Below are 14,610 nucleotides of genomic sequence, written 5' to 3'. Positions count from 1 at the left end.
AAGGGAGAGAGTCAACAATGAACTCAGGTTAGGTTGGTCAGGGCTGTCTGGCTGGTTCTTGAAAATCGCCAAAGATGGAGACTGCACCATCTCTCTGGGCTTAATTACTGTGTACCTGGTCTGAACTGTCCATGTTTGGAATCATGCCTGTTGTCTCTTGTTCCCCACTGTGAAGAGCCTGGCTTCATCTCCTTGCTGACCTCATTGTAGGTACTGAGCACAGCAGTTAGGTGCTCCTAAAGGCATCTCTTCTCCAGGCTGAGGAAGCCCTGGTCCCTCAGCCTCTCCTCACAGGGCAGGTACTCCAGCTGCCTGAGTGTCTTGGTGGCCCTCCGCTGGCCTCACTTCAGCACGTTAACATCTTTCTTGTACTGGGGGCCCAAAACTGAATGTGCTATTGTAGATGTGGTCTAATAAGTGCAGAGCAAAAGGGATAATCACCTGCCTCATCTACTGGCTGTATTCCTGTTGATGCAGCCTGAAATGCCATTAGCCTGCCTCGCTGCAAGGGCACCCTGCAGACCCACATGTAGCTGACTGTCCTCCCAAACACCCATGTCCTTTTCAGCAGAGCCGCTAGCCATCCAGTGCAGATACAAGGTGTCAGTCCAGCCTAGGGACAGGACTTTACATTTCTCTTTACTGAATTTCATGAGGCTTCCGTCCGCCTGCTACTCTACCCAGAGGAATTCTCTACTTTATATGGCAGAAAATACATCCATAAGTATTCATTTCCAAATTGTCACTGATTTGGTACTAGAGAATGCTGTTTTTGACAGAGTGCTACTCCCCCTCCCTTTCTGTCTACTTGAGCCTCCCTAGCTAGGTTAAAATCATTGATTTTAATATTCCTTTCATGCACGTCTTCCCACCAGGCTTTCCTAATGCTATTTAGCCTGTTTATGCTCATAAAATGAACAATTCCTATTCTCTTTATTACTTAGGCCCCTGGCATTGGTGTAGAGATGATGCAATTTTTCTCCTCTTTACATGTTTTGGTGCCTTGATTAGTTTTGTTCTTGACGTGGAGACTCTGTGAGGATTAACTTTTTTCCTATTTTCATCACTTTTCCCCTTTGGTATTTCATTTAACAATCTCCTGACTGGTCTGGCTGTCGGTACCCTAACAAAAAATTCCTCTTCTAATTAAATGGTGGTTAGTGTTTATACTTCCTCTGGAGGTAATCTAGTACTCTGTAAAATGAAAGTCTCCAGTCCTATGAGGCTGGCTTACCCAACAATTCTTTACCAGATGCCTCCATCTTCTCCTTTGCTTGTTGGCCAGGATGGACCACCAAGGAGATCGGTTGGATATTTCTTGTCCACCTCCCTCGGAAATTGTCTATAACCTGTGAAATATCATGATAAGAAAAACATAAAATTCCAAGATGCATCATCACATGTGGAATATTGTCCTGGAAGTTTGGAAACCTTTCCGAGTTTCCCTTTATGTCTCCTGTTTTGGTTATAGTATGGCACCACAACTGTCCTGATATCTTCATTTCCCTTCCAAAGCATCCTTTCCATTCTGCTTGGTGATGCAGCCTTTGGAGAATGTTTTCTGGTGTCTTTAAACAGCCGGAAATCCCTTCTCAGGCATGCCTGATAGCCCCTTAGATTGAGCAGCATTATCCTAGCTCTCTGTGCCTTTTGGCCAGCTACATCTTCTGAAATGCTACTTTCTGCAGTTTCCACATTGGGAGCTTGGAAAGTATTGTTCTCTATTAGCTGAGATGTGAAGTTGGGGGAGTAGTTTGTTTATTTTCTTTTTTTTTTAGGGTGTCACCTTGCTGGTAGTTATCTACTGTCCTTGATTTCCGTATCCCCTAATTTCTTAGCTATTTGCTTCCATTTTTCCCTAAACCTGAAGTGATGATGCTTCCTGACTCCATCTGTCCAAGCTCTTTTCAAGTGTGTCCTGGTCAGGGCAGTGCAGTATTAGCACTTGAACAGTGCCCCTTTCCTTTCAGAAAAGCCACCAATTTATGGTCCCAAGTTTATCCCACTGCCTTTCCGCTCAAGAAAAGGGGCTGGCAGCTCTCTGAAGGACTACAGAGATCAGCTTCCCTCTCAAATGCCTGCCCGTCCCCATGAAACAAAATAGGCATGACTCTTCCATGCTGGCCGGAGGCTGGCAGGGCTGGTCTGCAGCTGCTGTGCACTGGCCCCACACCCACCACCCATCCTGCGCAGCGGCGGGGGCGATGTGGCCAATAAAAAGGGTGTTCAAGGCAGAACGCAGGAGAGATACTGCCCAGCCTGAAACGCTGATAGGTCTTAATCTTGGAAGGCAGGGAAGTCTGTTGCCAATCTTTCGTTTTCTCTTTGTTTTTAATTAACTATGGTCCTTCAGGGACCTGGCCAGAATTTGCATAGTTACGACTTTAAAATCTCAGACCATTAAATACTTATTAGCAGCAGTGTAAACAGCCAAATACTCAGAAAATCTTCTTTGATGCCGAATTAAAGTTTCTATAAAATTATGGCAAAGGGAAGAAAACTGTAATAAATCTAGCAATTAGGTGTTTCAAGCAATGATCAGATAAAGAAGGAATCCAGCAAGCAGCAGGCTAAATAGCATCTTAACCAAAGACAGAGATATCAGAATCACATACCTCCCCCCCCCCCACACACTTTTTCCTGTTCAATGATGCTAATTATTTCATTTGATTTCTCTTAGTAAAACTACCCATAGATGTGCAACATATTGAAATGAAAGGAGTCATCAAAATGAAATGAATCACACAAGAGAAGAATCAAAACAAGGAGGCAGCGGTACCCTGCATGTGTTATGTGTGGTTTTCTATTATTGCCTCTAATTTTTTGCCACTCTAAAAGCTAATTCCTTACCACATGAATCCTTAGCTTTACTAAAAACAAAAACTGAAAAAAAGCATTTTATAAGAAAAAAAAAATCCCTTTCAGAGTCAGGAGCTCTCCTTAGAGTAGGATGAATTTCAGGACATTGCGAAGATCTGAAATTCCCTAATAGTTTAAGAATAAGGTCACTGTGCCTAACACTGTTATTTCTAAGAACTGTGGCTATGTTGCCTCCTTCTCTCTGCCATGGCTGAACTGAAATGAGCAGGCTGTCACTGCCTGGTCAGAGCTCTGAAAGGGAGGCATCAGTCAGGGCGATCCAAGCCATAGTCCCTGAGCTGGACCCGGCCCTGGGGCCGTTTGCACCCAGGGCCAGCTGCGGCCACGCGCAGGAGGGACTGGGGCGAGGGGCAGCCTCCTCTGCAAAGGCACAGCTGGGCTAGGGCTGTACATTGCTGCCACTGGCGAGGATGGGGCAAATTTCTCCTGCGCCCTTGCAGGTGGGGAAATCCCCTATCTGATCCCAAAAGCAGGCCGTAGAGCAGAAAAATGGGGCTGTGCGCTGGGAATCGCCCTGGCCCCTGCCCACAGGACCAAGATGCAGAGCCTTTTTTCCTAAGCAATGAAATACAGATCTATAAGCTTATTCTCAGATTCCTGATTTTCAAAAATGAGTCCCTACAGTCCCGTCTTCAGATGTCTGAGCTTGGCCAGTCCCTCTGGCCTTCTCTTCATAGGGTGAAACCTGCTTATGTCTTTTTGTATCATGTCTCTGAGACTGTTAAGAAACTCTGATGTTTTCTTTTAGTTACACAGTTTGGAGAGAAGTCTGGATGTTGAGGGGTGTGAAATAATCACATTGCAGGAAGCCAGGGACTGCTTTCATAGACTCTGGAAGCTTTCTGCAAGCTTCTGCTTAGAGAGAAATTAAAAGAAAAAAAAGTTATTCTGTACTGGAGGGGGCATTTGCAGGTTATTTTTGTAAGAACGCTATGCCTCATAGCTCTGGAGCTGACTGTGTAATTAGTAATTAATTTATCACTCCCAAAAGAAATGTCTTGCTTTTTACTAACAGAGTTACAGCCTCTCTATTTATTTATTTATTTATTTATTTTTATGAATGGGGGTTGGGGGAGTAAAAACTTGCTGGTAAGACAAGGACTGCAAAAATTACATCTATCTTCCAGCTTTTATGTCAGCAGAGAGTTGTTTTTTTCACAGTGTGATGAGCTCCAACTCTAAAAGAGATAAACAGGACTACTTAGCTGAGTACACTGTGGTTTGCAGAGCAATTTAGAGGCCCACTGTGTAATGCCTGGCCACATCTCAGATGATATTATTCCATCGTTTTTACAGTAGGTATTGAAAGGAGTTCAGCTCATCTACTTAGGGTGCCTTTTCAAGCCTTGTCCCGGAGAAACCAAACTGTGTGAAATGTGTGCAAATGCCTATGTAACTGGCTCTTTGAGTATTTTTGTAGTGAAGCAAAAGTGTTCTCCGGAGTTTGCAGAGAGCCAAAGCAGGTTCAGTGCTGGAGGCAGCCTGGCAGCCGTATGCCTCCTGCAACTAGGAGCAACTTATATCCATCTTGCAAAAGATCAGGCACCCAAAATTAGTCAAGTAAGAGCTAGAGCGTCCATGAAGAAGACATTTTTAAACGTGAGTCCAGAGGTGTCTGCAGCCCTATTTGACTGGGGGGCTGTGAGCTCTTAGCAGACCTCACGCCAGTGGGTGCCCATTGCTGGCTGAAGCCCCTGCCCATTCCTGATGCTGATAAAGTTTTTGCCCTGCTGCAGCTGCAAGCAAACAAAGGAGACTGGAACGTGCCACAACACAATCCTCTAAGCAGGAAAAAGCAGGTAGCTAGAGAGAGTTTTAATTTCTGCCGTAGCCCCCAGGACCTTTGGTGCTGCTCCATCTGTAGAGCAAAAGTGCTGGCATGATGCAGAAATCTTAAAAGGTAGGTCCTACATGCCCTCAGAGCCCTACTAGCTGATAAACAGCCTGTTAGTGTGTGATGCATGCTTCACTGGTACATGTGTGTCCTGTAGCTGCAAGCTCAGGTTGAAAGCGGTTGCCCTCTTACCTCCTGCAGTGTCTAGGCAGACCTCGTCAAAAGTCTCCCAGCTCCCCTTCTGAGGTCTCCAAATTGGTTTGTGAGAGATTGGATTCATCCATTAACGGCACCTGGCTGCTTGCAGGTGTCATTCCATATAAGCTAGGGCACATCCAGCCTTAACAAGGGCTGACAGGAGGTATCTTTAATGCCACGTGCCACCTGTTTTAGTAGTTTAGCTATGTGCTTGTCCTCCTGCCTCCCTGTTTTGCTCCAGTGCTGATGGCCCTGCTAACCAGGCAGCAGCAACCACTAGCTGCCTGGCCTCCCTTTCTTGCATACCCCCAAACTCATCTAAGAGAGCCCCTGGGGGCACCTGGCCAGCCTCCGGCTGCTGGCCACAGCTACTTATCTCTGGCTATGGAGAGCCAGGATCAGGTGGCTCTAGCAACACAGAAGCTTTTTAATTTCCTTTAATCAGAAAGGCTCGCTAATGTAATTCAAAGGGGAGATATGGCACTCCAAGGGAACGTTCTTCAGGGAGAGGACTAGCCTTGCTCCATCTGTGCACTGCAGCCATGGTCTTTGAAGCCAGAGCAAGGGGTGTCCAAAGGCAGTTAGCTCTTCCTCTGATCCTGGTGTGTACTACAGAGGTGAGAATATTTAGGGGTAAATCTGTCTCCCCCTCGCCCCACAAGCTGCAGATGGGAAATTTGAGAAGTGAAATCCCACACCTCAATGTGGGCTCATATGTGAGGGGACATGTGGGTAAGTGGAGTTGGATAGGCTCTAACTTCCAGTGCTGGAATTGGAAGTAAAAATTCAGACAAGAACTGGCAGTCTTAGTGAGTTATGTTTTCCCTACGACCCTTATGCTCTAGGTCTTCCAAAGAGGTAAAACCTCAATACATGGAACTTGATGGCCAAGTCAGAGAACTGAGGACAGAAAGGCATACTCTTGTACCCAACAAATGCTTATTCAATTATGTCTAGTTATAGTATGAATACATATCAGGTTTAGATTCCTGACACAGCTAGGAAGCTGAAGGAATGAAGAGTGGAGAGCAACCAAGCAATCTTCTGCCTCAGTCACTCCAGATGCTTAGAGATCCAAGGACTGGATAACAAAAATCCCCAAGCAGGAAAAACCTCCACTTTATACTGAGATGCACAGCAAGCCTGAAATTACAGCTAGGAAGTCGCAGTCATGAAGTTTTTGGCTACAGTGCCAGACCTGAATGTATTTGACAAAGAAATATGAATTGATTAGACTGCAGTTAATTAGATTTCAATTGAAAACCCCTATCAGGGAAGGGGAATTAGACAGCTTTTGAATTTAACAAAAACATATTAGCTTTGTGTCATAAGAAAAGTACTACCTCAGTATTTTTCATGGATGCTTACTGAATACATTTTAAATATTAATTTTTGGGAGCTAATTTTCAGCAAATAGTTCAGGGACTAAGATTAGGAAAGTTGATAATTATTTAATAAAGGTATGAGAAGATGTAAATAGAGAGGGGAAAATGGTAATGTTTGAACTGGTTTAGTCATGGATGCCATTGAATATAATTGTGGGGAAGCTGTTAGCCAAACGCTGCAAAAGTACATATCTTGGGTTATGCATATGGCAAGATAAAGTCTGAATTTTCTGGGCTCCTTGCATGGCTTTCTTATTCTTGCTGCATCTATTTTAAATAGTCTTAGTTCTTATTCCTTCAGCTTCATTCCATGTCCTCATCGCATAGCTATTTCATGCTTATTTTTATGTCTCTTTTGTATCCATTCTGTGTATTTTTCGTTTAAGGAATGGTGTGAGTCACTTGCAGGGGAGAGAAAAATCAAAAAGATGGCCATCTTGCAGTTCCTGCTGGCGAGGCTGCTCCTCCTTGCCTGGCACACGGTCATCTTGGCCCAGTGCTTCTGCTGCTCCTGGGTAATGAGCATCACTGCCACTGGAGAAGTGGGGAGGGCTGAGAGAAATCCAAGCCTGCTCTCCAGCTCATGGGGGCAGAGGAGAAAAAGCAGTGGCAAGCAGTAGCTGATAGAGCTGTTGTGCTGTGGTTCAGAGCTCATGATCAGCACAGGCTCGTGCTGCTGGCAGTGTGCGTGACCCCTCGTCCCTGTATGCTTGCTCTCCGCTCCAGTGGTTTGGCATAGGATAGAGGTGCTCTTGGTGCCTCCTCGACAGGGTCAATGTGCTAACAGATTGCTCATTTGTTCTGCACGCTAGCAAGGCCTCTTCTCTGTTAAACTCAGTCTCTTGTGTGTTTGGCTAAGTGGACTTGCCAGGGCATAGGGTAATGCTTACCAGCAAGGCAGAGAAAGCAGGAGGAGGAAGCAGGAGGAAAGAGGCCATTAGGGAAAGAGACAAAAGGAATAAAGAGGAAGAGGGAAGAGGAAAGAAAGGACTGGGAAATGGAACTGAAGGAAATAAGGAGAAGTGGAGGAAGAAGAAGAGGGAAAGGCAAGCGGCAAAGGGAGAAATGGAGAACCAGAAGCATTAAAAGGAGAGGTGGAAGTGTTGCAAACAGGCATGAGGGAGAAGGACTGAGAGACCGCTGAGGTACAAGAGGGGAGAGAAGCCTTGAAAGTGGCGAGAGAGACAAGACCTGAGAGGAGAGCAGGACAGCTACAGGCAGCCAGCTACCCTGGGGGTCTGTGGACCAAGGGCCTTGCTGGTTTTGACAGTGGGCAAAACCTTTCTGTCTCCTCAGGCTACCTCTTGCCTCTTCTGTTTTCACCCTCTGCTGCCCCTTTTGCTGCTTGCAATGACTAACTGGCCCCTTCCTGGGGGTTCAGAGCCTCGAGCCGCACTGAGCCCTGCTAATTACTGCTGTCTCCCAACAAGTCACATTAGCCACACTGTTAGCCTCAGCATGGGGTGGGACTCACATGGCCCCCCAGGTAGGGTTTTAGCTGCTTCCCATCTTCACCCAGGCATTCCCTGCTAGCCACCCCTGCTCCTCCCCATTTCTCCAGGATGGATCCCCCCATGCAACTGGTGTCCCTGTCCCATTTCCCACAGTGGCAGCATTTCCACCATACATCAGCCTTGAGCAGAGATGGGTGATGCGTCTTATCTCCTTTCCTTCCAGAAGAGTTTCTCATGGAAAGTTTTGAAAAAGAAAATCTCTACTGAGGGAAGAAGAATTACTGAATAAATTCAATTACCTTGACAGCTCAGTGCTCAAATTCCTTCACAGATCAGGAGTTTCTCTCTGATTTAGTGTAGTTCCAGCTTCCTAAACTGTCCCTGCACTCACCCACCCACAACAGAGGCCACCTAATACTTCAGCAGTGCCAGACGTGAGCTGCCATCTCCATAGGGAAAGATGCATCCCCCACTGCTCTGTCAAGGTGAGAGGAAAGGACAGCTCACATCCTGCACTGAGGATTTTTTTTCACATCCTAAGCTTTGTCTGACTACCTCTGGAGCTTGAAGAAACCGAAGTCTTTAGAAACAAAATACACTTAAAGTAGTCAAGAAACGGGAGTATTAGAGAAACTAAATCAGAATACAGGGAACACCTTTGTTCACTGAATTGAGCCCCTATGGAGTTGAGGACTAGGAGCCTGGAGAGCTCTTGGGATTTAGCGAGGAAGTAACCACTTTGGACTACAGCAGAGTCCCTGAGAGATCCCACCTCATTAGAGCAAGGAGGCAGCAGTTAGATTCATCTGTTTTCTCTATAGAGAGAATTTTTTTGTTGTTTGTTTATAATTGCTAGGGTTTCGTTTTGTCTCTGTCGCTACCAGTTTATCTTCATATGGGTATGCTACCATTGTGCAAAGAGAAGCGTCAGTGTAAGCCAGTGCTAAAACTGTCATAGGAATGAAAAGGCAAAGATGAGAGGCCCCAATGCAAAATTGCACTGGAATTGTGTTGGAGTTGTTTTGGATATGATTTATGTGGCTCCAATAGGCATAACTAAGCCGGAGGGATTTAAGCATCCTGGGTATGTCTCTGTTATTAGAGGTAAGGCCAAGAGGCCTCAGGAAGAAACGTAGGCAGAAAGGGTCCATTAAATGAGCCAAAGCCCTGGGGCCTACTAGAACTGAGCTCATTTTTGTTAGAAGTTACTCTGTGAAAAATTTAGCAGTTGCCCTTTCCTGACCCATCCTTGGGATGGGCCTACTGTTTGCATTGGCAGGGCAGTCAATTGTTCTGAGGGTTTTCTTGCTGAACTGGAATATATCGTAGTAAATCCACAGCCACCGAGGGCTCCAGGATGTTGACTTTCTGGCTGCCTGGAAGTGCGCAATTGCAGCTAGGGTACTGTTTTGATCTCTTGCTCCAAAAGCAGCAGTACTCACTGCTCTGACCACTATTACTTTTCTAGTGACACGGGGATGGTGGCATATAGGTGATAAGCTCTTTCCATCTAGTAGAGGGCAGCAGCATGCCCCCGGTTAAGGATTCTCCCACTGTAGTAAGGACTACATGACTGTAGCCACAAGAGAATAAAAATGAAAGGGCTGGTAAATTGAGGCTCTATCTTTAAATAACTTTTACGTGACCAAGTCTAGTAAAAGGTATCAGCTCTGTCTACAGATTTCATCTTCTAGCCCTTTGCTGCTTCCTTGCACTCAGTTGCTGTAAGGGTCATGGTGTTCTTCAGCACCTTTCACTTGGTCACTGTTGAGTAAAGACCACTTTTGAAATTAGATATACCTGCATATACCTCCCCCCTATAACGAACTGCAGTGTAGAGACCCCCTTCAGCCAAGAAGCTGCCTCTGTGTGGCTGCTTCTTTGCTGCGAAGAGACGTTAGCTCAACTCCTAGAAGCAGTACAGCCAGGGCCCTGCAGTGTTCTGCACGCGATTGTGGGTCCAACCTTTCAGCAGGTCTATCAAATTCTGGCACAACATCACCCTTGCTTTGTGCTTCTGGAGTGAGATTGATCAGTGCTCATGCAAAGGCCTTTGCCCAGCGCTTACTGCACCATGCAGTTGCGTCCTTCATGATGCCCTTTAGTCATGTCTGTGTGTTGTATATCACTGCGTATTCTTCCTCCTTTTATACCCACTTTCTAATTTCAGCTGATTAGATCCCAAGCCCCTCTCGATCACTAATGCTTTAGGTGATATAGGTGTAGGTTACATATGTATTGCTACTGGGTTTGGGTTTTTTTTTTTCAGTTGCATCTTTTCTTTTCTTTTCTTTTTTTTCTTTCAGTATGAATATTTTGATTATCTGCATGAAATCCCTCTTCTCTCCCTCTGCATTCAGTGTATGTGGAACTGACAGTTCCAGGGAGGTAAATGAATGCCACTGCATTTCAGGGAAAGAATTATTTCATGCAATTACCCTAAAAGTGTATGAAAGAACAGAGTGAAAGGGATGAGCAAGAGAAAGAAAGAGAGCATGAGAGGGAATAATCACAACACTTCGACAGGTTTACCCTGTTGTGTTTGAAAATCTATCACTCTGACAAGTCCCTTTTGTGAAAGGTGTTGACAGATAACTAGACGCTTGCTCTTTGTGGTCCTTTTGAGTGAAGAGGGGATCAATGGAAGGATCAGTCCTTTGGTGCAGTAGCTGTGAAAAAATATAGGAATCAGGGTGCATGGAAAGACTGGGAGAAAGTCATTTTGTATTTGATTAACTAGAGAGGTCAGTGCTTGTGAGAGGAGGGGAACGGACAGTCCCAGATGCAGAGGCCCATGTCCGTGTAAGCTACGTTCCACTGAAGTCCTATCTCTGATGTTTCTTATGGACTGACTGTATGTTGTTTCCCACTCAACATCTCACTTACGCCCTCTTATTTTCTCTTCAGTGGTGCTTGGGCAGATGGATTTGGGTGGGCTGTAGGCTACCAGACTACTGACTTGCAGGTCTTTCTATAGAAAATGTAATGTTTTTGGTTTGGGAAGGAGTGCAGTAGTACAGAGCTGTATCTCCTGACCCCTTCTGTCTCTTGTGCACCACGAAAGGCCAAGAAAAGAGGGCTTTCTGTAGCTCTGTTATTCGTATCTGGGGAAAGATTCAGGAGAGACAGTTTCTGTTCCTGACTCTGCTGCTGTTTCACTTGGCAACTCTGTCACCCTCTTGATTCCGTCTGCCCATCAGGTTCCCACCAAGGGAAGACAAGAAACCATGTCTTCTCTGAGGTATCATGCATCTATGTTCACTGAAGTGTGCAAAATACTTTGAGATACTCAGGTGGAAGTTGCTGGCCAGGGTAAATGGTTATTATAATCCAGCTTCTCCCAGTGCTTTCCAAGAGGTAGGCAAGTTTCCTGAATGTTTGCCTCACTAGCTGAGGAGAGCATTGGGCAAAGGAATGCTGAGTCAGGTCACTTCTTTACCCGTGCCTACCTCTCTTTCAGCAATTGCATTACTCATAGCTACTTGCAGCTTGAAGTTATTTGGGGAGCATGCTGCTGGGTTAGAAAATAAAAAAATTAGGATTTTCCCCTTTAGGTTGGTGTCAGAAAGGAATGATTCACAGCTATGGGCGAAGCTTTCCCATCTAGCTGAGTCAGCTGAAGAAGTTACTGATTTAAGCAGGTAATTTGTTTCTACATGAAATAAAACAGGTTAACTTAAGCCTCCTTCAGAGACCTTGTCCTGCACTGTAGGAACACATACAGCACAGGGACCACCCTCCTGTGCTGCAGTCTTGCAGTGGGGAGTCTGTGGGACAGACAAGTACGCTCAGGAGAACCAGCTAGCGCAGCCTGCCCTCCTCCTGGCCTAGTGGGAAACATCTAGCTCGTGTGTTTGACCTTGTCAGGAAGGTCTCCTCAACTGTTCAGTCTTTGTGCAGCTTGTTCTCCTTGTGACAGTCACAAAAGTAAGTGCCAGGCCAGGGTTATTGTGTACTCCTGAACTGGGTGGCACAGATGGCATGCTGTCACTGCTCTCTGCCTTGTTTTCATCCCACAGGCAGGCTTGCGTGTTCTGCCCAGGGAAGCTGTGGACTCAAATTCTGCTGCGAGGCTCCAGGAGACTTAAGCTTTGCTCTTAGGGCTCCCAAAGACTCAGACTTCATCCTCATGAATTCCAGAAACCCTTCAATGAAGAAATAACAACTCTGTGACTTGCACAGCTGGGTGGTGTTCACTACCAGCCTTAAAGAGTCACATCAGCACCTGACAAGTGCACCAGAGGTCCATCTGTGCCTCTTGTTTTTAACACCCTTTCTGTCCCCTGACGTGGATCATAAGAAAGTTTTACAGAGAGGCACAGATATTTAGTAATCTGCTGACAGCGTGAGCAGCCCTATCATATATCTCAAGATTTTGGATTGTTTTAAACTCTCTCTCTCCCTCCTTTTGCAGGATGGTGGAATACTCCCTGGATCTCCAGAATATCAACTTGTCTGCAATCCGTACCGTTCGTGTCCTGAGACCCCTGAAAGCTATCAACCGTGTGCCTAGTAAGTTATGCTTCCCTCTCACACAGTGTCTGGTTCATGCGGATTTTTTTTTTCTATTTTCTTTTATCCGTTGCTCTGCACTGTTGTATCCTGGCTGAGGTCTCTCTGCTCTTGCATTTTGCCCTCGATTCCTAGAGAACAGCGTTGACCATTCAGCCAATAAAATGTGTAGGTAGGTTCCTGTATGAGGATATTCCCCAGTGTGAAGGGCCTATATCTCACTCAAAATCCTTGAAAACAGTTTGGGGATACTATGTTTAGGGCAGTGGGGAGGATGGGGCACAGACCCCTCCATCTCATAGCCACAGAAACCATTCTTTAACCCCACTAGGATGCCAGAAAAGTGCCCAGCTTGGGTTTTGGGGAATATGTGATTGCTAAGGCTGTATGTGGTATTGTTTTCCAGGTTGGGTTCAGTGCAAAATGCATGGAGCTTCTGCCTGGTGGTATAGGTTTTTCCTGTCATGAGGTCAAGAGGTATTGCTGTATGAGCAGGAAAGCTACAGTCCTCCAGCGTATCTGCCCTGGTCATCCTTCATGCAGAGCAGTGCTGGTGCCTCAGGAGTGGAAGCTGAGAAATGCGCAGTAAAGGAAAAGCATTTTTCTTGCTCTTACTAAAGGATTTGGCAGGTGTGAGAACTCAAGCCTCAAAAAGGGAGGTGTATGAGGCTGTGAAGAGGGGTGGGCTGGCGGAAGTGGGGAGAGCTGTTTTCCTCAGGCTTTCACAGTCTTTCATTCTCTCATAGGAAAATTTTTCAGGTCATTACTGCTCAGGGACATGTGACACACTACGTTTGCTCTTTTCCTCACCCTGTGCTTTGTACTCTCTCTTTTGTGCTGATTTTTATGCTGACCCCCACCCCCATGAGTTAGTGTGTGTATATGAGCTAGGCTGAGCGTGCTGCTGGCCATCAGCCTAGCGGGGCTGAGCCTAAGCCCGCATGCATCAGCAGCTTAATGGCTCCTCACCAGTGTTTCAGGCCTGGGACACAAACCCCAGCTCAGTTGTGAATGCAAATCAAGCCAGGTGCCATGGCCTTGGGGGTATGTGTCATAGTCCAGGTGCACTATTCCCATTCATTCTGTACAGGTGGCCACAGGGTCAAGCATCCTGCACTCCCACAGCCTTCACTTCCTCCCTTGTCAGGGGCTGGGAACAAGACCTGTTGTGCTTTGCAGTTTTATCAGTGCTGAACTCTGTTTCTTCCCTCTTCTTCCCTTCCTTGGCCTCTCATCTTTCTCAAGTCAGTATTGCTAGTCCTGCAACCTTAGAGCAAGTAAACAAACATTGCCATTGTTATTTAACTGCAGGAAATAGCAATAGCACTGGCTTAGACTTTGAGGTGGTTGTAACCAGGCAGATGGAATTGGACCTACTGGCAAGCTGCGTGCTGTTGAGGTCTGGGGGTTGCAAGAGGAGTGAACTCAGTCTGCGGTGTCACTCTGATGTTTCTGGCTATTCCCTGTTCAAAGACGGCAGCTACCACATGCCACCTTCTAAGACTTTCAGTGCTTCTTTTGTAAGTTTTTCTTTCTCACAGAAAGGCAGGAAGTCTCTTGGCTCTTCCCCATAATCTCCCTAATCAGGCTGTCTGCAGTGACCTTGTTAGAGCTCTCCTAATCCTTCTCTCAAGCTCATATGTTCCCTTTTCTTCTCCAGATCTGAGGAAGTTTGCACAGCCGACCTCCCAATCTACTCTGTATGTTTTCACTTGTGCCAAAGTCACTTGCCTGCTACCATCCACGTGCGGTGGAGTTAAGATTGTAGGATCTGTGGCTCAGGGCAGGGCAAAGACCTTCGAGGAAATGGTCTTGTCCCCCTTCTTGGGTATATTTTTACCTCTGGGCAGTATTAGGGATGGAGGGTGCTGAAAGGCATAAGCAGGGTATTGAGGCATAAGTCATGTGTGCCCAGTGTGGGCAGGAAGGCACCAGGCAGAGAAGCAGTTGGTTTGGGAACTGACTGTATACCCAGGCCTTTAACAGGTCTGTCATGGAGGTGATAAACACAGCAACCAGGAGTGGCCCTTTGGCTACTGACTATCAGCAGAACAGCTGCCCCAGACCATGACTTGCTCTTTGTCTCTTCTCCTCTGCCCCATGGAAGGAGGTGATTGGCAGCAAGCCACGGCCATTGCTGTGGGCATGCAGCCACGGCGGGGGGCCGCCTTATTTAGAAGCTGCCTGTGAGATGAGGGGGATGTCCCACAGCCATGCATGGCCAGCTTGCCGCTTTCTGAAAGCATCCCACCAGCTATATAAGGGAAACACGGTCCTTCTGGGATGGGAGCTGGGCAAGGATAGGGGAAAGGGCTGGGGCATGCAGCCGTGGCAGAAAGTTACACAG

The 14,610-nt window shown here is 46.4% G+C and overlaps 1 protein-coding gene across 4 annotated transcripts in view; it reads left to right on the top strand.

The window, feature by feature from the left end:
* Window positions 1-14,610, top strand: part of CACNA1I (calcium voltage-gated channel subunit alpha1 I) — a 176,766-nt gene that overhangs the window by 91,172 nt on the left and 70,984 nt on the right. For all 4 annotated transcript variants that reach the window (XM_009665343.2, XM_068941582.1, XM_068941569.1 and 1 more), the window contains exon 5: window positions 12,166-12,263. In XM_009665343.2, the coding sequence (XP_009663638.2) occupies window positions 12,166-12,263 (98 nt within the window). The remainder of the gene's footprint in view (window positions 1-12,165; window positions 12,264-14,610) is intronic.

This window comes from Struthio camelus, chromosome 1 (genome assembly GCF_040807025.1).
Source record: "Struthio camelus isolate bStrCam1 chromosome 1, bStrCam1.hap1, whole genome shotgun sequence".
Classification (NCBI taxonomy): Eukaryota; Metazoa; Chordata; class Aves; order Struthioniformes; family Struthionidae; genus Struthio; species Struthio camelus.
Note: the sequence above shows the minus strand (reverse complement) of the source record. Positions and strands in the feature narration are given on the sequence as shown.